This window comes from Camelus bactrianus, chromosome 32 (assembly GCF_048773025.1).
Source record: "Camelus bactrianus isolate YW-2024 breed Bactrian camel chromosome 32, ASM4877302v1, whole genome shotgun sequence".
Classification (NCBI taxonomy): domain Eukaryota; kingdom Metazoa; phylum Chordata; class Mammalia; order Artiodactyla; family Camelidae; genus Camelus; species Camelus bactrianus.
This window is the reverse complement of record NC_133570.1, coordinates 9,572,931-9,595,650: the sequence shown is the minus strand read 5'-3', so window position 1 is coordinate 9,595,650 and position 22,720 is coordinate 9,572,931. Positions and strand designations below refer to the sequence as shown.

General features: G+C 41.3%; 1 protein-coding gene and 1 non-coding gene across 6 annotated transcripts in view; one reads left to right on the top strand and one right to left on the bottom strand.

Annotated features, from left to right (window-relative positions):
- BICDL1 (BICD family like cargo adaptor 1) overlaps positions 1-22,720 on the top strand; it is a 66,541-nt gene that overhangs the window by 19,900 nt on the left and 23,921 nt on the right. For all 5 annotated transcript variants that reach the window (XR_012503643.1, XM_045506350.2, XM_074356230.1 and 2 more), the window contains exon 3: positions 22,189-22,305. Coding sequence is in view for 4 of the 5 variants with exons in the window: in XM_045506350.2 (XP_045362306.2) it covers positions 22,189-22,305 (117 nt within the window). In the remaining variant the exon portion in view is untranslated. The remainder of the gene's footprint in view (positions 1-22,188; positions 22,306-22,720) is intronic.
- On the bottom strand, positions 7,382-7,453 carry TRNAA-GGC (transfer RNA alanine (anticodon GGC)). Its single transcript has one exon. It is a non-coding gene; the product is annotated as a tRNA-Ala (tRNA).

Sequence of the window (22,720 nt, the reverse complement as noted above, 5' to 3'; positions counted from 1 at the left end):
GCAGGTGTTTATAATCTGTGGCCAAGAGGGAGAATTACTATTCTAACAGCTGTTCTTGCCTACTTTAGTATCAGCAGCCAGTGTTACAAGTATCTTAATTCTTTCATCAGTAAAAGCATTGAGTAAAATGGAGTCTCTGGAATACCCTATTAGAATGACACCAAGCCATTGGAGGAACCTCTCAGAGAAGCGTTTCTCCCACCCAAGTGGCACAGTCGGTGTCTGAAAGGAGGTTGTGTGGAATGAAAGCAAAAACCTTAAGCTTTGCTGAAGTCAGGGCACATTTCTTCCATCATCACTCCTTCTAGGAGGCAGTGTGTGGCACAGTGAGATGGAGTCAGGTTTTGGTGCTGGAAGAACCTGGGTTTATTTTGGTTCTGTTGATGACTAGCTGTGTTGATTGAGGTTCAGAGAATTTGCAGTTGCACATTTTTCTCATGTGGAAAAAAAATAGGGATTATTAAAAACACAACCAGAATCATACTGTACTCCTTGCAGGGTTGTTTGGAGTGGGAACTGTTTATAAAGTCCTTAGCGTACTTCCTGGCTTAGAAAGCTGTGTTGTGTGTAGTGCTGCAACTCATGCTATAGCCGGCCTTGACTTGTTTGTGTCTCCAGTGCCAATCACAGTGCCCTAATGCTCAAAGGGTTATAAAATTTGATGATGGTATGGAAAACAAAATTTGAGTTCTTTTTCAAATTAATCTGACTATTCTCATAGGTAAATAACAGATGTGGCATTATAAAATGAGTGGTCAGCAGGTAAGGGTTGATACACATTATTTTAATGGCAGTATCCCTTCATTTTTGTTTAATGAGATTCATGGTAAAAGTCATGCAATATTGTACAACCCAGGGACAAAAATAGTAGCACCCCAGTATTTAACAAGATGCTTTAGTAGTTACAGCAAGTGTGGTATAAAAAGAGGATGGATATGAGGGACAGCTGTGAAGAATAATGAGGCCAAGAGGTCAATATAAAAATAATGAATCCAAAAGGTTAAGATAGATAGACAAGCCCAAATCAGAACATATAAGACAAGTGCAGTTCATCATGAATTTTTCCCCCCAGCTCTGTCTGCAGAGGGCCTAGAAGCAATGAAATATTGGTAGCAATGAGTATCCCTAACGCACAGATTTTACTTCCTAAGTATCATTCCCCACTAAAAGGAACCGGGGCTCCTGGGAGAAACGTCTAATTCCAAGCCTGGTGTAGAAACTTAACAGAGTGAGCCTGAGACATCATTTTGTGCTAGAAGCAAGAAAGCGTTAAAAATCGAATGGAATAATTACGTGTGTACTTGAGATTCAAGCAAACAAGCGAACGGAGTTGTGTCAAAAGGACTCAGAAGGCAGTTGGAAGGGACTCCTGCTGGTTAAAGTTGAGACAGTTGGCGTGTTAGGCAGAATAATAGCTGCGGTTGATACACATGAATATGTAAAATTCCATGGGTCCATAATGATCCTCAGAAAAGAGAAGATTCTCCCCACTCCACAGTTGTCTGTTAAAAATTACTCTAAATTTTTTTAAATTTATTATTGTATTATTTAGTTATTTTATTTTGGCAGGTGGGGGGAGGTAATTAGGTTTATTTACTTTTAGAGGAGGGACTGGGGATTAGAACCCAGGACCTTGTGTGTGCTAAGCATGTGCTCTACCACTTGAGCTATACCCTCCCCCTTAAAAATTACCCTAATAACGACTCCTTACTCTAAATACTGATGAAAGGGAATAATTGAGCATTTTTCCAGGAGCAACTTTTCTTTTTGGTTTTGGGGTTTTTTTTTTTTTTTTTACAGGTAACTGACTAACTCTAGGCAGTGAGGGTGTGCTCTTCTTTATGGGAGAATGCCGACTCTATTTGTAGCAGTAATGGTATAATTAGGGAGTCACCATTTCAGATCCTGATAAGATAGCTGATTCAGGCAAAAATCGTGCACAGGTGATAAAAATCTTTAGGTGAAAGGTAAAAGGGAAACTGGAAGTATCACCCCACAGATTATTTGGTTATTTCAAGGAGAAAAATGCAGCTTTACAGCAGAGGGGGTGACTCAGCTCAGGGACCTATCTCGGCATCACCGGAAGTGGGCTAACCAGGCATGATGTGTTTCTTGTTGGGATGCAGCACGAGGTAAACAGAACCACCTGTGAAGCGTTCTGTGAAAACTGTTTAATCTGATTCTATTCAAGGCTTTTAGATTGACTTTCAGTTTAGGGAAAATACAGGGGTTTGAGCAGGAGCAAATTCTAGCCCTCAGGCCAAATCCAGCCAATAGCCCTTGAGCTAAGAATAGTTTTTACATTTTTAAAGAACTGTTAGAACAAAATAAAAATAAACCAAGAAACAAAAGAGAATATGTGACAGAGATAGGATGTGGCCCACAAAGCCTAAAATATTTGCTTTCTGGACCTTAGAGAAAAGAGGCCAACCCTAGGTTAGAGGAACAGGTTAATTGATTTTATAAGGAGTCAGTTAGACAAATCCAGAAAGTGGACTGGCTGGGTCTCTTCAATTTCATAGAAAACTGAAAGATACAGAGTGGGAATTTATTCAAGATTAAAAGAGACTTGTGTCGTAAGAGCCAAATGCCGTGTGTGGATCCTAATTTGAACAAATTAGCCTTAAAAGGTATGTTGGGGAAGAAAAAGTGATCAAGATGGCAGAGTAACAGGACGTGGAGCTCACCTTCCCCCACAGGCACACCAAAAATCCTTAAATAGGTGGAACAATTCTCACTGGAAACTAACTGGAAACTGGCAGAAGGACTCCAATATGACCAAGGCTTTAAGAAAGATACACACGTACTCGGGTAGGAAGGGAAGGAAAGCTGTTGGGTTAGGACCTGTGCCCCTGGGAGGGGACTCAGAGCAGCAGGGAGAATACATGGGTAGACACCTGCCCTGGGGAATGAGCAGTGAGAGCCACAGGTTGGGCCCCCCAGTCCTGGGGACCTACGCGGGGAGACGAGCCCCCTGGGCTGGTTGGAGGCTCGCTGGGACTAACAGGAGAGGAGCGGGAAGGCTTGACTCCACTTGTGAAGACCCCAGATACTGCCTTGCCCCTGAGGCAGGGTGGAGAGAGATCTGCTCTAGCGGCTGCCGGGACCTCCATGACCGCCTGGGCACAAGCCCCAGCTAAGCAAACACCCTGGCCCTGCTTACTCCATGTCACAGCCAATCGCCACATGAAAACATGCTCAGCATTGCTGATTATTACAGGCTAGGTCTTGCCTGCACCACCTGTCATACTGTTGTCACCTTCTGCGTTCTATCATGGCTCTTTTTCCTCAGACTTCTTAGAGATCTTTAAAAATCCAATTTGCATTCCTCAGGCATTGTTGAAAATACGACGTTCCTTGTGGAACAATTTATGCCCCCGAATTTTCTCTTGGGCATAGTGTAGTAAGTATCCAAAATATCTTTGGTCCCCGTAGGACTAGTTTAGTTATTTTCTTCCGAGACAGAGGCTAACATCACTTAACACCATCATTCCTAAATAATGGATCTGTTTACTCTTAATTTGCAATTATAGTAAAGATAGGCGAACAGCAGGAAGGTCCAGGTTCAGAAGCACTAAAATGTTGACAGTCGTGTTCCCAAATGGGACAGAGTTTTAATAGAGGCATTGGTGGGTATCAGTGTCACTCCGCCTTACCGTTACCAATAAGCTGTTACTGACTCAGTTCATCCAGGAAATTGGCTGTTTTGGAAGGCTAGCTGTTCAAGTGGCTGTTTTTCTTGTGGTGTCTGACCACGGGGGTCATGACTGTCAACTTGGTCAAGGGTCTGGAACCGGAATGTGGCTCTATCAATATCTGGAACTGCGGCTTTACTAGGAATACCAGATTGGTAGTGTCCCCAAGCCTCATTTTCACTAGAGTTTTAATTAATGAGAATGCATCTCTAATTCTGTGTTTTGCTCTCTACCTTTCAGACACTTCTGTTTCATTAGCTTTACCAAATGTTTCAAAGGTCCATTGTCAGTCACCTATCTGAGCACTGCCCCCCCCCCCCCCGTTGAAAGACGGATACTGAAAATAGCAAGCAAATGTGCTGTTTTATGAAATGGACAGCAGTGCGACAAGACTGGCCAGGAACCTAGCTGTTCAGATCCCATAGTTACAGGCCACCGAGGAGTCAAGTCAGAGGGCGGCCAGCTGACTTAGGACAAAGGCTGGTAAAAAGGGGTCACAAGCCGAGAAGCCAGTGAAGAGGCCCTAACAGGGCGTCCTAAGCACACATCGGCCCTGATCTGGAGATGTGAGGCCTTAGAATCATGGCTCTTAATGCTGTGGTCAGAGGCCCAAAGTGGATCTGCTCTAAGTCATTTAAGGGTAGATAAGTTAATATCATAACAGGTATGAACAGATTGTGCCATGGAAGCCCCAGGGCAGTATTCTGCTCTGTGCTCTGAATTGCGGTAGCTGTAATTTTACCTAAAGGTTAGCACTGTTTTGTTTTTTCCCTTCAGTAGACAGGGCAAAGAGCTCCCAGCTTCATTCTGTAGAACACAGTTTCTAACATTGTCATTATTATAACTAAGTGTTCTTTTTTATTTTTAACGCGTTTGCCATCAGAGGGACCCTGAATTGAAATGTAGATCTATTTAAAATTTTCCAAAGTGTTTACAGTAGCTTTCCCTCAAAATGTACCATTATAGCATCAATACCAAGAAAATGTATCTCAGGATCAAGGCAGTCCAGGAAACATTTAATATTATATTCCTTTCTCAGAGATTTGCAGTGTATATTAGTACACTGAAAGTTTTTGTTAAGTCTTAAAGAAACCTATTTGAGCCAGTGTGCCTCAAACTTTTTTGACCACAGAATTTTTTTGTTGCTGATACATAGTAACCTTCTTTTGAATTAATATTTCTTAAGCTACTTGAGAAATAGAACATACCCTTGCAAATAATAGCTGTATACCCAGTAGGCTGAGCTTGAAACAAGGAGAGGAAATGTAGATTATCGTTAATGTAGCTCCATGATTAGAATTTCAAGCCCTCATTAAGGGAATAGCTAAGCCCAAGGAAGGGACTGGTAGTAATGATCTGCTCTGTTTTCCTGATGAGGTGTAAATACCTGTATGATTTTTTTAAAACTAAAATTATATCATATGCTGCATATACTGTTTTGTAACCTGCTTTTTAAATTAGTGGCCTCTACCTTTTTACTCCAGTAATTTTCTGTTATTCTCATTTCAAACCCATATTCAAATTTCCCCAGTTGACCACCAAAGATTCCCTTTAGTCTTGGTTTGCAAATCAGGATCCAGTCCAGGACCCTGCGTTATGTCTGTTGCGTTACGTCTGGCCCCTTATGTGTTATTTATTCTAGTACAATTCCCGTTTTTCATTGACATGCTGGAAAAACCGGGCCAACTGTCTTGTAGGAAGTTCCAGCTTCTGAATTTGTCTGGTTGCCTCTTCATGGTGCCGTTTAGCTCATTCTTCTGTTCCCTGGCATTTCTTATTAACTGGGCGTTTTATATTAAAACTTCATGGGTTCAGGTCAAGCATTTCTGGCTGGAAGATGTGCACTTACTTTTTTTTTTTTTTAACATTTTTATTGATTTATAATCATTTTACAAAGTTGTGTCAAATTCCAGTGTAGAGCATAATTTTTCAAAGATGTACACTTATGATGATGATGTGAGATCCTCCATTATTCAGTTGTGTTTTCCCACTTTTAACAAGACAAGTAATCTGTGGAGTTCTCAGGCACTAACTTCTGAAAGATTCTGTTTTCACCCCCAGCAAATACTGGAACACAGTTTCTCGTCTTTTGTGGTCATTGAGCATTTTGATGAAAATAGCGTGTCTTTCACATGTAACTTCCTGTTGTTTACTAGAGTTATATTGTTTGGTCCATGTAACTTAGTGTTCTGATCTTAGAAAATGAACCAGTATTAGTTTTAGACTGATATAAATTATACTTTATCTCTAAAAAATGAAATTAGGAAGACTTCAGATATAAAGGATAAGATCTGCTGTCTGTAGAAATGACAAACCAAGAATTGTCCTTTAATGAGTACAGGTTTGGGAACATGCAGAATACAGTCAAGGCATGACTGGACTTATTTTTAATGAAAATTGTGATACTAAAATTAGCTAAACACTAAGGAGTTTGAGAGCTGCAGTCTGGTAGTGGGTCTCCTTCCCCTGGGTGAGTGCTGGACTTACCCAGAAGCTTCTGGTGCTAGGCAGTTGACCCCTAGAGAGGCCATGACATATGACTTTATGCATATAAGATCATCCAAGAAACTCCTTAACTGGAATTTAGCTTCACATGCTAATTTCTTTCAAGGATGGAGGGATCAGCAAACTTTTTATTTATTATCTCACCATTGCTGGTGGTCAGGAGTCAGCATGGCTTAACTGAGGGTCTTAGAAGCCCCTCCACGAGCACAACCCCCTTCTTCCAGAGGAACTACTATCCAGACTTTTATGGTAATCAGTCCTTTACTTTATAGTGAGTTTTACTTGCTAAGTATGTATCCATAAGTAATACTGTTTCGTTTTGGACTTCTGTGTAAATGGAATCATACAGTGTGAATTATTTTGTGTCTGACTTCTTTTGCTTAACGTTTTGTTTTTATATAGTTCATCCATGTTGACACATGTAGCTTAGGTAATTCATTTGCCTTGGTGTATTGTATTCCATTGTGTGAATATATAACGTGCCCTGTACTAGTAATGGCTGCTTATAGGTTTTAGCTGTTAGCAAACAATGCTGTTGTAAACAGTCTTGGACATCTATTTTGGTTGACATAAACACATGTTTCTGTAGGATATACACACAGAATTGCTGGGTACCTAAAGCTTTGATAGCTTCTCTGATTATTTCTGAGGATAGATTCCTAGCAGTAAAATTAATGGATCAGAAGGTGTAACCATGGAAGATGATTTCAGGATTTGTATGAATTTACTCCACAGTCAGAAGGATAGACATTATTCTCATTTAATTCTTCTGTAGTGTAAACTAGCTACACTGTGTACAATGTGGAAGCAAACTATAGAATCAGTAAGCAATTTCCTTGTACTGGGAGTGTCAGTCCTGTTTTTTTCTGAAGTTCATCTGGAAATGTATTTCTTTCATGCTGCCTAATGCCCGTTCATTTGGGGCTTTTTATTATTTTTTTTTTATTTGTGTTTGTATAGTAATTATGGCTGATTTGCTGGAAAGCTTAGAACTATTGCTTCTCATTATATAGAAATATTAATTAACCATGATAAAATGTATAAATAAAGACATTGATTCAGTGTGCTTTATTCAAGGATTCACTTTCTAGAACTTAAGCTCTATCAATGCAATGTCTTATTTGTTTTGTTTTTTATGTTTTTTAATGGAGGGGGGGAGGTAATTAAGTTTATTTATTTAACAGAGACACTGGGGATTGAACCCAGGACCTAGTGCATGCCAAGCACATGCTCTACCACTGAGCTATACCCCCCACCTCCCAATATTTTAATAGATGTACCTCTGTGTTACTGTTTTCACTTTAGCAAATGTGATCCCCAGTTTGTTCATTTACCTGTTCCAGGTCCCTCCTTGAATGCAGGGCTGCATCTTAATCAATGCCTCACATTTCGCCTCGCCTATGGTAGATATTCAATAATTGTATGTTGAAATAGTATTGGGTTGCCACACTATTTGCAATTGTTGCCTTTTGTACTTTTGCTCTTCCTTAGTATGCTAGGTTTATTAATGAATGATCATTTTGATTTATAGAGCACTTTCTCTTCCACCTAAGAGGTCTGAGGTGACAGGTTATTTGGATTCTTTTTGGTTTGGATTACTATTCTGACGTTTAAATGAGCCTCTTTCTGAATGTGCCCATATTTTCATTTCTATCTTTTTAAGCTTCCCTGCTCCCAAGAATTTTCAGGCTTATAAGGTTGCAGTTAATAATTTCCATCATGGCATCCCAGATAGACATGGGAGTTGACTGACAGAAAGGAAACAGAAGAAAGTTTAAATAGAATAGTGCTTAACAGCTGAGAGAGTGAGATATGCTTTTAATCTCTTAACTCTTCCTGAGAAGTGCATATTAACTTGGGAACGCCTTACTTTGTTTACAGTCATAAAGCCATTTATTTGTAGCCTGGTTTATTTACATAATACATTTCTGTTTTTTAATCTGAATTTTTAAAAAGAGAGTCATCCTTTGACCTTCCATTTTTCTCAGAAGGAGACATCTGAATCAAAGCTTACTGGTGTCATTTTCACAAAGCCAGTAACCAGTTTCCAGAAGTGCTAAGCTCCTCTTGCTCCCTCGCCATCCTTGGAGGAACAAGAAAATAGAACAGATGCCAACTCAGAACACAAAGTAACATCTAATTGCTCCTGAGGGGTGGTCTGGCTGTGGGTAGAGTTGTCCCATGTGTTTGGAGGCCTGAGGACAGAGAGCAGATTGCTTACATGAATCGCTGTGTTCACCCAGTTAGGAATGGAATCTGGTGACAGGTCATCCCTGCCCCAGTGCTTCTTCCTTAAGCCAGTGGTTAACCTTTTTTCCATCAAGACACTTGTTCAGTTTGCTCAGAGGGCTAGCTCTCACTATACCTTTTCTCTCCCATTCAAGGAAATGTAGCAACTGAACCTTTTGCATTTGTTACTATTGAAACTTTTTAAAGTAATGAAATATTTACTTCATTACTTTGTTCGTAGTAACAAATGACTTGCAACATACCTCAGAACTGATCATGACCAAACACCAGTATGTTCACAGTTAAAGCCTTTTTTTTTTTAAGTGGAGGTACTGGGGATTGAACCCAGAACTCATTCATGCTAAGCATGTGCTGTACCACTGAGCTACACCCATCCCCCCATAGTTATAGCTTTAATTTTTTTTTTCAAAATAGAAAATGGACATTGTTAGAGGTCTTTCAGTATATTTGATTTCTTAAACCAAAAAAAAAAAAAAAAAAAAAAAAAAACACCAGCAGACTCTGCCTTCCTACTTGATTACATCAAATGTAATTCTTTTGTTTCTTTTTTTATTGTTGATTTTTCTTTAAGCGATTTTTTGTCAACTGATTGCCCATTGTAAACCAAGCCCTTTCTGAATACTGGAGATGTGGCAAGAGGTGAGCCACCCTTTTCTTGAGGAGTCTACAGTCAAACACTAGTGATTGGGGGAAATAACTGGTTATATTGGGAAAGTCACTTATCCTCTCCAAGGTTGAGTTTCCACATCTAAGTAGTGGGTTAATAATACCTGCTCAACAGGTATCATTATGAGGACTGAAGGAAGTAAGTCACGTGAGCTTAGCTCTGGTGCAGGGTGAGCACTCAGGAACCCTGTATTTCAGCTTGCAGCTGGGGAACCACTCAGGACACCATCCTTAGATAATTAAATTATGATATGATGGCCATTTTTTAAAATAAGAATCGAGAGACTGAGAGCTCAGGTTTATTAGGGAAGGCTCTGCGGAGGATGTAGGATTTAAAGAGACTCAGAACTTAGGTGATCAAGCTGTAGGTATTAGAAGGGTCAGGGATGGATAGACTCTGATTTGGAGGAAGAGTTTGGGCACCCCTGCCTTCCCCCACTTAAGTCCTTCCAGCTTTTGATCCCCACATATCTGTGTTGCTTCCCCAGTGACTTCACAGAAAATAATTCTGTACCCAGTAGTAAACCCTCTGGGGCTTATCCTTGTCAGCATCACTGCTATTTCCATGACAACCATCCGATAGTATATAATCTTAGTGAGGCAAGACGTGAGGAGTTTTTTCAACAACGAATGCCCAAATTTGCTGGTAGAATGTCCCACTGGGAGATTACCCAACCACTTAGCTGCTGTCTCCAAAATCTAAACCCTGCTAGTTCCCATTTCCATGTTTGAACATTTAGTAGGAGATATTTTTAAGAAAAAAATCTTGCCGTGGACTTTCCTCTATAAGGAAATATCATTATGCTTGAATTCTGTTTGAACATTTTTTGCAAAATGGACATAACAGATAAGGTAAATCTGAGCAGGGAAAAGCCTTTATATCTAATTTATAGATATTTTTGTGACTATTGATAAGTAATTAGGTGCAGAGGTAAAATTGGCTTGACTTGTCTTCTGTCAGTTTTACTAAAATGAAAGAAAAAATTTAAAAATAAAATCCTTAAGATCTAAAAATAAAATTTTCCTGCTGAAAACTGAACTTGTTCTGTAATATGGGCATTTTATCGAATTTGTTTTGTTCTCTGTAACATTTTAGGAGTATATTACAGACAACTGTAAGTTTACAACGAGTGATTATATACATGTTCTCCCTGTATTCAACTACCTTGTCTACTGCATGCGTAGTTTTGCATACTGGGGTTATGAAACATGGGCAAATGAAACTAAGGCCCGGCCCTTTTGGAACTGACATCAGGGCAGAGAGAGAGGCAATTAACTCCATTAACAAAGCGCTAAGTGTCGGGTGCCATAAGTGCTCTACATTAGAACCAAATAGTGAGGGACTAGAGATTGACACAGGCGGGGACCAGGTGAACAAAGGAGGCCCCTCTGATGAGGTGGCATCGGGAAGAGACCTGATGTGTGAAGGAACAGGCCTTGGGAATACCTCAGGGAAGGGCGTTCCAGGAAGAGGGACGGCAGAGGCACAGATCGTGATGGAGAGTGAGCTTGGTGGGGCTGAGGACAGCAGGAAGGCCAGGATGAGTAGAACAAAGAGGGGGCAGTGGATGGAAGAAGAGCTCCGAGATGAAGGTCGATGGAGGAAGGAGTCTTATAGAGCCTTGGAAGCCAGAAGGGCTTTATTTTGTTTTATTCTGTGCAAGATGGAAAAGGTCTACATGGTTTTGAGCAGTGACCTGATATGACTTGGGTTTTCAAAGGATTGCTCTGCTGCTTGGCGAGTAGGCTGTAGGAGGGCAAGGCTGGAAGCAGGGAGACCACTTAGGTGATGACTTAGTGCTGTCAGTAGTCCCAGTGAGCGCTGAAGCTGGCCGGAACTAGGTGGGGAGAGTGGGGATGGAGAGTGGCGGTGGGATGCTGGCTATTCCTTTTGCTTCATAAATACTCAGAGTGCTTATTATACATGCCAGGCACTGTTCTAACTGTTTATAAATATCAACTCATTCATGCTCATAACAACCCTCAGAGGTAAATTTCAAAGGTACAGCCCATAGGATTTGTAGATGGACCAGATATGGGTAGAGGGGGGAAAAAAGGAGTCTGGGATAATTCCTGTGTCTGAGCCTGAAACTCCTAGGAGTGGAATTGCCACCCCCTGAGGATGGGAAGACGCAGAAGAAGCACGTTTGGGTAGAGGTTCTAGGGTCAGGAGGTCGGTTTTCCTACACGTTGAGTTTGAGGCGTGCGGGGTAGGCAGTTAGACAGAGGAGCCTGAAGTCAGAGAGGAGGGCAGAGCTGGAGAGGAATTCCAGAGGTGGTCTTGAAACACTCAAGTGCCCACTGGATGTCTGGTTTTTGCTGCTATACCTAACCAGAGGTGAGCATGAGGAGTCTTGTCCCTTGGGTGTGGTTGTGTGGTGGCATTTTCATTGGCTTTTGGATCAAACCTGCGTTTGAATAGTAGCTCTATCATTTGCTAGTTAAGTGACCTCAGTGTGACTTAATCTCTTTCAGCTTCACTTTCTTCACCAATTAAATGGGCTAACAGGACGTATCCCATCGCATTGTTAAGATAAAATGAAATACCTTGTATTACCTGGAGCAGTGCTTGGACGTAGAAAATGCTTAATGAATATTCATTATCTTCGTTTCCCTCAGATTCATTTTGCTGCATTCAACCCAAACCAACAGAACACGAGCCTCACTTCTGGGATAAAAGCAATCTGAATTTAAAGCCTACTCCCACATTTACTTTTGGGGGTGCCTATTTAATGACAAGCTCCAAAAAGGGTTTCACCTAAATCTATTTCCACTCCAACAATAAGGACCTTATAAAAGAAGGGGGTTCTGTGAGGTTTATAGAAGGCACAGGGAAGGAAGTTGTGGGTTCTGAGTGTGTAAGACTCCACACGCAAAAGCATAGTGAAGGTACAGGTAGAAGCACCAAGCTGCAAATCCGCAGATCAGTCATGGGTAATTTACATCAAAGCAGGAGTAAATCCGCTCGAGTCATGGTGATGACCTGTAGGAGGAACTAGTGCCCTTTTCTGGGGATAGGCTATTTAAATCAAAGGGAATTATCTCATTAATTACCTGATGATCCTGTTGGAACTTTGCTAAAGGGACACTCCTGGGGTTTAGCTTAATCCCACTTCTGTTTTCTGCAGTCTCAGGTTGACTATCTCAAGAAGTATTCACGCAAAGTGTTCAGATTTTATCTCATACACTGAACATTTGAGTACCTGCTGTGTGTGGTGTACATTTTTAGGCAAAGATGAATATGAGATACAATTCCTGTCCTTAAGTCCTTCACAGTATGAGAGAAAAAAACAGACATGTGAACAAATGAACAGAGCAGACTGTGTGATAAGCACAGAAACACACTAGAGTGTGTAATACCCAAAGCAGAGTATTTCAGGGCTGAAAATGATGTAGTCATCTTACCCTAGGAGACAGTAAGAGCAACCTAGGGGTCACCTCTGAACCGGGCTGTTAAGATGAAGGGTTTATCAGGTGAAAATTTTCAAGGAGAAAGATTCCCAAAAGGGAGCACACCATAAGCAAAATCATAGAGGCACGTTCAGGGGGAAAAGAAGAAGGCGTAAGTTGGTTAATAGTTTTGTTTTTATGGTGCTGGGAAGAAGAAAGCGACCACTAGTTTGGAAAGTAAGTTTTCCTTAACCCTTCCCCAGCTCCACACAGGAACATTTGATACTTTTTAACCTTCTTTTAAGGTCTCAATGAGTCCACCCTAGTGAGCCAAGTGACCAAAAGCAGTAAAAAGCATTAAAAATACTAGAACTTTCTTGATTAGGATTAGACATGACAGTCATTTTTTCTGAGGGAACCCCGAGTGTGTCACTATGACGCTGTTTGTCTCCCAGTGAAGACCCCCTAAGTGTTTACTTCAGCCCATTCCCACCACAGACCTAAGGTAACATTTGTCAAGTAGAATGCCATTCAGAGTATCTATCTTCCCTCTCAGCCTTCCTGTTTATTATGAGAAGGTTCTCAGTTTCTTTTCCAAGTATCTCCATGTAATCTTTTTAAAGCAGAAACATTTCGCATTCTGGGAAGTCAGCAGCGCTCACAGTATTTTCCAACCCCGAGGGAACAGGGAGGCCTGTTCCAAGATAGACGTGTTCTTGTAGACAGTGCAGTTCCTCAGTTTTGCAGATCGTAATTCTTTTAGCTTGTCTGCATTTCCATGTCCACTCCCCTGTTTACCCACCGAGACCGCTCAGGGCTTCTGTTATCACCACGCCACCATCCGTGGACAGAAGAGAGTGCCCACATTGTCTGCAGCTCTGCCCCAGGGAAGGGCTGTCGATCTCTGCCTCAACCTCTGTGCTGCGTCTTCTTAGGCTCTTTAAGATCTGCCCTCTTTTACATTTAATCTTCTAGGCTTTTCTGTGCCTGATGACTTAACCATCAGATTGTCAGTCTGGGTTGTTAGAACTAGCACAAAAAGTGATGAGGATGACGACAGCAGCAGGGCAGCAGCGGTACATACAGAGCTTGCTGTGTACCAGACACCCTCCTACGCACTTTACGTGGCTTAATTTATTTCATCCTCACGACAGCCTTGTGAGGTGGCTCCCACTCTGTCCTCTTACAAGTGAGGAAACTAAGGCACAAATGGTTGTGCGGTTTTGCCTGACGTTACACGATGCAGTAGCTGGTGGAGAAGAAAGACCATGTTCTTTTCAGAGCTTGAGTGTGGAAGACAGTTTTCCCACAGGAACTGAGTCTTACTCATCTCTGTAGCCTCAATTAAAGGCATAGAAAGCAAGTGTTCCATCCGTGTTGGAATCAGTGGGAAGTGCCAGGCCACCAAGTTAACGCAGAGGACTGTGTCATTTTGGTTTAGAAAAAAAAAAAAAGACCAACTGAATCAAAAGCTCTGATTGTGAATACAGTATACTGGCAGTATCTGGGGCCGATCTTATTGTATGAGTCCTCATAGAACATTTAAAAATAAAAATTAAAAAATCTACTCTCTCTGACTTCTTCTGAAATGTTTTTTATTTAACTGGAAGTAGGAATCTGAAATAAAATAATGGTCCTCCTCCAGAAACAAGAGCAGATTAACATTTGTCCTTTTTTTCTTTTTCAATTAAAAAGCCTGTGCTGTCAGAGTTACTGGTCTTTGATACTGAGGGATTACGTTTGTGACAACGATTAAACAGATGGTAATAAAACTTACTGTGCTCCAACTTTAAAGCTAGTTGAAATAAAACAAAATTAGACATGGCCTCTATCTAGTGGGCGTGCACCTCCTAAATGTCAAAGGACCGCTTTTCACATATCTCACATAAACAGGCACTCCCTCCCATGAGTAATACACATGGCTAGTGGCGTCAGACTTTCCTCATTCCAGGGGGTGAGTTTTGTCATCCCCCAAAATCATCCCGTTCGTGGCTATTTGTTTTTGTCTAAAAGGGAAAAATGGTAGTAAAATGGAAAGACACAGAAAGTGAGAGTCGAGCACTCAGCAGCTTAGGTGAGCTGAGACAGGACACTTACTTTCGCTCACACGTTAGTTTCGTCAGCTGCCAGATCAGGGGAGAGAACCAGAGAGTCTTGGAGGTTTCAGCCTTCAAATTGCGTCTTTCCCTTTGAACAAATGTCAGCATTCTATTTAGAGTTTTCACTTGATCGTAAACAACAATAATAGCTATAACATACTATGTATTTAGTCTGTGCTAAACATTTTATCATGTTATCGAATTTTAATGCTGGCATAACTGTTAAGGTAGCTCTTTTAATCACCGTTTTTTCGATGAGGAAACTGAGGTGCAGTGGTTGTATAATTTCCTCAGGGTCACGCAGCTGTACACTTCGTTCTTCCTTAAGACATGTATCATGTGCAGTTCTGTGACAATAGCCCAGAAGTGCAGCTGTGCCCTTCTCAGTGTGCCGCGTTGAGGACACAGTTTTTACTGGTGGCACTAACTTTCATCGCTTGGCAAAGGTGGAATCTGCCAGGTCTCTCCACTGTGAAGTTACTCTTTTCCTCTTTGTAGTTAGTAAGTCTTATGGGGAGATAGCCTTTGAGACTATGTAAATATCCTGTTTCTCATCAAACTTTTGCCCCCATTTGTTAGCACCCATCCTCTGGCTCTTGCCTGCAACTGTTATGACTGTGATGCTTGCCTAATGGTGATCTTCTGTTTCCATCATTCCTTCTACATTTTTTTAATTGGAATTCTTCTGTCAGGAAGAGCTGTCTCTTTTCCCCCCATTAATTAATTTGTCCAGTTATTTATCACTGTGGGCTCAAGAGTATTTATCTTATTCTATGCATTATAATTCACTACTATCGTTATTTGTTTTATTGATCAAATGGTCCCAGCCTTCGCCACTGGGAGCTCCTTCAGGTTGATTCCTGTGTCCATTCAGTATACTGCCATTTTTTTTTTTTTTTTTTTGAGCATGTACTTTCTCTCTGGTATCGCAAGATGTTCCAGGCTCATCTTGAATTTTTCCTTCCCCAACCCTGGAATGAGCCATTTCTCCAAAGAGCTTAGCTTCATTTGTCAGAGATTGGTGTTTAGAAACCAAGATGTGAGCACTAGGATGTCATTACATTTAGGCCCTCTCAGAAGACAGAGCAGGAAATAAGTGTATATATGCTAACACATGTAACAGACATCTAAATTATTTCTCATTCTGTCCATTTGTATATATATTAAAAACCACAGGTTCATACTGATATCTCCAATTCTAATCCAGTAGCACAGAGTTCGTGCTAGCCTTCCATCTTTCCTTGTTTGTAACTTCTTTTTCCACAAAGAAAATACTTTAAATTTTTTTTAATTTTATTTTTAAAATTATTTTTAGGGAGGGGAGGTAATTAGTTTTATTTATTTGCTTTTTAATGGAGGTGCTGGGGAATGAACCCAGGACCTTGAGCATGCTAAGCAGGCACTCTACCACTGAGCTATACCTCCCCACTGGGTACTTTTATCCAGTATTTTCAGCTGTTTTCAGTAGGAAGTTCAGTCCAGATAACCTAGCCCACCATATTATCAGAAATGAAGCCTTCTTTTTGGAAAAGTATTGGTGAAAATCTTAACTATATTCATACATTAAGGAAATTATAGCTGGGGAGGGAATAGCTCAAAAGGTAGAATGCATGCTTAGCACGCACAGGGTCCTGGATTCAGTCCCCAGTACCTCTAAAAATAAATAAATAAGTAAACCTAATTACCTCCCTCCCCCAAATTCTTTTTAATTAAAAAATAAAGGAAAATGTAAATACATGACAAACTTTACTTCTGAGTTTTATTCCTGAAAGGCTTTGGGAGGAATTGGCATACTGAAACCTAGTGAGAACAAAAAGACTATTACATATTTTTGCATTTATTTATCATCCAGTAGATGGCTGTCACTTTTATTACTATAAATAATCAAGATAGTAAAAAGGAGACTTATCATGTAGCATGCTGTCAATAGCCTCATGGCACCCATGACCAAATTTGAAAGTTTTTAACAATAAAACCTTGAAAATAAGGAAAATACAGACTTCTGGTTAGTTGGATTTTCCAGCTATGCAAAGGCTTATCATAAATCCATTTTTGGTTCTATAAAAGTATAGTCATCTACCTTTCTGACACAGTAAGGTTGTCCATTCCACTTTTACTCACGTAAAGTTCTGCTACCACCACCTCAGTGCAAAATATGGGAAAATTCCAGGTGCCTAACAACAAGGGAGTGATAAAGGAAATTATAACATATCTACTCGATGGAATATTACGCAGTCGTTTAAAGTGAAGATTAAGAAGCATAATAATAAATAACATGGAAGTGTTCTGATACAATGCTAAGTGAAAAAAGAGAAAAATCTATGCGAGTAATATGATCATGAGCAATTGTACACACACATACACAAACACGTAGAAGGATGGGAGAGATCAACAAAATATTAACAATATTTTTAAAAACGTGCTAGTATTCTGCAATGGGGTTCTGTTGCAGAAACTGAAAATTGAAAAATAAATTGAAAATAAATGTAATTATTTGAACATGAGTATCCTAAAGAAACAGTTTTCAACCTTAATAAGTTACAAATAGCTTTAAATAATTCACCCTTTGTCTTACATTAGAATAAATTCAAGGTTGTTGCTCTGATGTCACTTCCATTTTAATAAGGATTTCTGAGAGGGAGCAGAGGGGGATGGGAAGGGAGTGTGACGCATTGAGGCTGAGAGTATGAGGGTGAGAGCCGCAGATCTGGGAGGATCCCAGCTCCAGCACTTGCCAGCCCCAGTGTGACTTGGGGAAATGACTGACTCTTGATATCCTCATCTGCAAATGGGGAAAGTTAGACCACCTATTTCTTTAGGTTATTGTAAAGATTAAGTGAGATAATAAATGTGAAATGCTTACAAGAGGATAAAGCACATACTAGATGCCCAATATGTGACCCACCTTTATAGAGGTTACCATCACCCTCATTGTCAATCTCACGGACCCTCATCGCAGGCAGGTGCCAGTTACTTATCATGCCCCGGCAGAAAAAAGATTGTGTATTTCTCTCTTCAAGCAAAACTCAGAAAATCAGGCAGAGTGTTAAAATAGTAGCTCTCTCCTACTGTAATTTCTAAGTTAATTGGTTCATTTTTTTTTTCCTTTTGACAAATAAGTTAAATGGATGCTCATGTGTAACTAATGCAATCTCCTTGCTTCCGTTTAACAAGAAAGTTTAAAGTTAACAGTTCTGCTTTGGCCATTTTAAACAAATTTAAAATGTTCCAGTTTGGCGAAATGCTCATATGTTATTAATCATGTCAATAGGAAGCGTAATCATGGAACAGCTCTGCTCAGTGGAGAGAAAGTAATCTGTCCTAGATGGTACTCTGACCAAGTCAAGCGTAGCGGGGAGAGGGAACACACTGTCAGTTTGTTTTGCCAATTTGAGGATTAATTAAATAGTAATGACCCAAGCACTCAGATTATAAAAAGAATTCATTTCAGAGAGTTCAAGAACTATCTATAAGTGCTAAACTTCTCAGCATTCTTTAACAGAACTAGAGCTATTTCTTGAATGTCTTGGTTTCTTTATCATCCAATCTGTATGCAGTGAAAATAAAAGACAGGTTTTTGAGAATATTAGAAGTAATCATCTAAAGATTAAAACATTTCATAATACCCGGGGGTGGCAAGGAAGCAGGCATGTTTGTGCTCTGTCGGTGGCGGGGACAGTAAGTTTGACGCAGCATTTTGAGGGGACAGTTTGGCAGTACCTGTCGGAGTGAAACTGCATATCCTTTTACCCAGCAATTCCACTTACAGGGATTCGTGCACTTGCAGGATATTCTCCCACAAGCACAAAGATGGGTGAGCAAGGATGTTTTTTTTACAGCAGTGTTTATAGTAGCAAAGAATTGAAACACTCTATGAACGCTCATAAAGTTGAGTCATATAACTAAGTACCAGACAGTTGTTAGAAAGAGTTAAGTAGATCTTCACATTGACATGGAAAGATGTTAAAATACTATATTTGCAAGGCCAAAATTTTAGTAATAGTTTAGATAGATAATAGAAAATTTCTACACAGACTGACAAGAAGTGTCCCTAATGTGAATGATATTAGATGCACAGTGGAGAGCGGTACTGATGATCAAGGATGAGTGGGGGCTTAAACTTTCATTTCAGTCCCTTGGTTCCCTTTAATTTTTTTTACTCTAAATATTTGTTACTCTTGTTAGAGGGGGAAGAACAAGTAAGAGTTTAAGAAGAACGATACCTAAACTAAAATCATATCGTCTTTTTTATATTTACCTGTGATTGTAGGTGTCGTTCTTTGCCAGTTTTTTGCCACAGGCGTCACTGGCTGCTTAACCAGGCGCAGGAGCCAAAACGCATCATTTTGAGAAGTAAACTCTAAGTCCCAGGCCTGCCATTTTCTACTTGCAGAATGCGTCATCCTAATATCACCACCCTCCTCCACCACCGCCACCAAAAAAAGGTCCCGAGGCCATGACGGCTGCCCTAAACCTAGAAGTAGCAAAACTTTTTATCTCCAAGAGAGGTCTGGCTCCTGGATATTTGCTGACTCTTGGATAGCTTATCTTTGAAAGGGCACCAGGAGAGCAGAACGGGAAGGTATGGCTGCCAGATATTTCTGTATTTCCCTGTATTTCTTAGCCTGACCCATCACCTTCATGATGTTGGCTGAGTCACTTAGCAGGTCGTTCTCAGCGCAGACCCCACAAGCGGACTGTGCGTGTGACAGCCCCCTGTAACGTGCACAGCGCGTTCTCAGCACCTCAGTTTTAAAAGAGCAAACAAACAACTGATCCTTGGGTCTTTTCCTATTTCCCATGGTCGCCCTAAATTTGTAGCAGTGTGGTGTTTCTTTCCTTTCTTTATTTCCCAAAACCTCAATGATTCGACTCAATCCCACAACGTCCTGTGTAAGAAGTAAGGAAGTGGGTATTCCTTTAATACCTGCCCTTTCTGGATTACAATGTGAAGGAGGAATGTGTTTACAATCTGAGAAAGTGAGGCTCAGGTTAAATGACTCGTGTAACTTGTGCACCATCTGTGGTAGGACAGGGACTCTAACCCTCACCATCTGACCCTTAAGTTTTTTTTCTTTCCAACATCCCACCCGTTATCTCAGGAGTCGCGTGGGTCCCTTCAGGAAGACCTCTGTCTCTCCGGCTAACTCTGCTACTTGAAGAACTTCAGAGAAGCTCTGAAAGTCACTATGGAACTAAAACTGGCTTTGTAGCCTTCCTGACACTTTGTTCAGAGAGCATTTAGAATATTAGAGTTACATACAAACTTCAGAGATTATTACTTCATTTGTGTGCAGAATTGCTACCATTCATCCTGTTAGTCAGGTCTAAATATCTGAGCCGGTTTCCATCTCTGGAAAAGAAGGAGCTACTGTACTTTGGAAGGTGCGTTAGCTCCTGGCAGATGTTAGACTTGAACCTCTAGTTGATCCGTCCCCTCCACCACTGGACAGGGCCACTCCCTCTCAGCCTCCATCGCCTTGTCTGCAGGACAAGGCCAGCGACTTACTGCTTTTAGGGCTGTTGGGAGATTCAAACGAGAGATGTAGGTTAAAAGCCTTTTACCTCCTTAGGCACATCTGAGGAGTCAGACATTTAAAGGAGACTTTGTAACTTAGTGGTTAGGAGCTCAGACTCTGGACTCAGGCTTCCTGGAGGGAAGAGACCAATTTTATTTCTAGGAAGATCGCTTTGAGAGGAGACATCTCCAGGAGCATTTCTGATACCACCTGGGCTAGATTCATAGCCCTCAGTGCATCTCTGTGGCTCGGCTGTCTCATGATTCTTGTCAAGGTGGTGATGCTGGGAATGAGGTCAGCGGCCTGAATTACCCAGTGCTTTGCAAATCTAAGCGTATTTGAAACCCTGATAGTCAACTGAATTCAGTAGAGGCAATCAAACTGCAGCATTTATGAGAGGAAATTTTCCTTATGGGCCCTAAATTCTATTTGAAGAAATTTCAAGAGTCTTAAATTGCTTAGTATTAAAAAAAAAAAAAAAGGAAGAAAAGAAAAAAAAAATGCCCTGCTAAATTGGACTCATAAAGTTTGTTTCAATAGTAAGCAACAGAAATAGGAAAAACTATTTCCAGATACTGTAAAAGAAAGCAATAGTACAGTCATAATTCAGGGGTAAGACAGCCCAAAGTTTACCGCTCTGATGCTGTCATTTACTGAGTGGTGGGGCGCATTCCTTCACTACCCTGAGCCTGTTCCCTTGGCAGTACATTGAGGGTGATAGGCCCTACGTTGGTTGTGACAGTTGAGATAATGCATTTTAAGCATTTAGCACAGTTCTTGGCACATAGTAAGTGCTAAGGAAATAATACTCATGTTATTTTTAGGCAAAAATGACTAATGTTTCTCAGTGATTAAGAAGTCTAAAGCAAGCTGTGGTGGTGTTTAAAATTAAATTTAGAATAAGGAGGAAAAAGAGATGGTTTGGTTTTCTTTTGTTGTGTGTCCTGTAACTTTCGAAATCAGCACTGTAGTTTAAGATTCTTGTGGCTCTGTAGTCTGGGGGCAGGGGGCCACATTTGTTGAATCTATGGGACCAAAAAAAAAAAAAAAAAAAGATGGACAATTGATTGTATAACACTTGAAGATAAAAGCAACTATTGAACATGTAACCATTACTGTGAGAGCCTCATTAAACAGCTAGCCTACCATTTCAACATTATTACCATCCCACCTCCTCCAAAAACCTTTTCTAACCATTTCGGCACACCGTGATCTCCCCTGGGAACCCATAAAGCTTACTGACCCCGTTTGGCCTCAGAAAAGCACTGAGGCGGTTTCTTACCCTGTCCCGTGGCTCTCCTCCCCAGGGCAGGGTCCTGGGCGCTCCTGGGCGGGGGCTGGGCCAGGAGGACGACTAAGTTCGGGTCTTTCCAAGGGAGCTTTGTTTCAAAGTACCCTCCTGAGCATGTTCAAGAGAAGGTGCTGACACCACGAGGTGTTTGGTGCTGGCTGTGTTTCAGCATTAGGGAATAAATGGATTTAGGATTTAGGGTGGGAACTGAGCACCACAGCCAGCACTCCCCAGAGAATTGAAAGTTGCAAAAAAAAAAAAAAAAAATAAGGTCCTTGAGGAATGAACAGCAAAAATCCAAACAGACATGGCAGGGTATTTTAATTGTGCCCATGTTGGGTGGAAGTGAGGGGTACAGACAGCTGATCTGCCTGCGCCCCACCGAGGCAGCGGATGGGAGAACTAAAGGCGTTTCTAAGGAAGGCGTCTCATTCTTCCATGTAAAACACTGAGACTTCTCAATTCAGTAGGTGTTTGCTGAGCCTCTGCTGTGTGCAGAGCCACAATGATGATAACTAACATCGGAGAACTTAGTATTTTCTAGGCCCGTTTCCTCTGAGCCGCGAAGTGGTCTTGGACGTCGTGCGTGACGGAGGTGGGGACGGGGGTTAGTCTTGTCTGGGCGTGAGAGAGCAAAGGGACCGGGTAGGCAACGGGCGTGTCGTCTAGCACTCCTTACAGAACAGAGGTGCTTGAGAAATGGAAGGCAGAGATCCAAACAGACGGCCTCTGCACACCCTCTGAGTCAGCGCTCAGGTCTCTTCTGTTTACAGGCATCAGAAGTTGAGAGACAACTCTCCATGCAAGTCCACGCCCTCAGAGAAGACTTCCGTGCGAAAAACTCTTCAACCAGCCAGCACATCGTCCGCCTCGAAAGCCTTCAGGCCGAGGTGAGCTTCCCGTGCTTGGACCAAAGTGCTTTTCTCATCGGAGGTGCTGCCCCGGCCTTTCAGATAAGGAGCCCTCTAGACAGACCTGGTCTGTCTCAGATCTCCAGGGAGATCTGTCTGTGAGAGACCGAGTGGGGACCCCTTGATCCCTGTCCCTCTGCATAGCCTGTTGACTAGAAAAATACGGTCGCTCAGAGTTACTGCTGAGTGTGTTGAAATTATGAATGACCTGTTTTTTACTGAATATGTTGATCCCTCCAGAAACATCCTTGCCAGTCCTAAATAGAAGGTGGGAAAGGGAATCTTCCCTTTATCCATTCCATGTGGGTCCAGTTCAGGCCATTTTAATAGGGCCTTATTCTCACCTATAGACTGAGAGTAACAGAAGTGTGTCCTTCGTAGGGCTGTTGCGAGG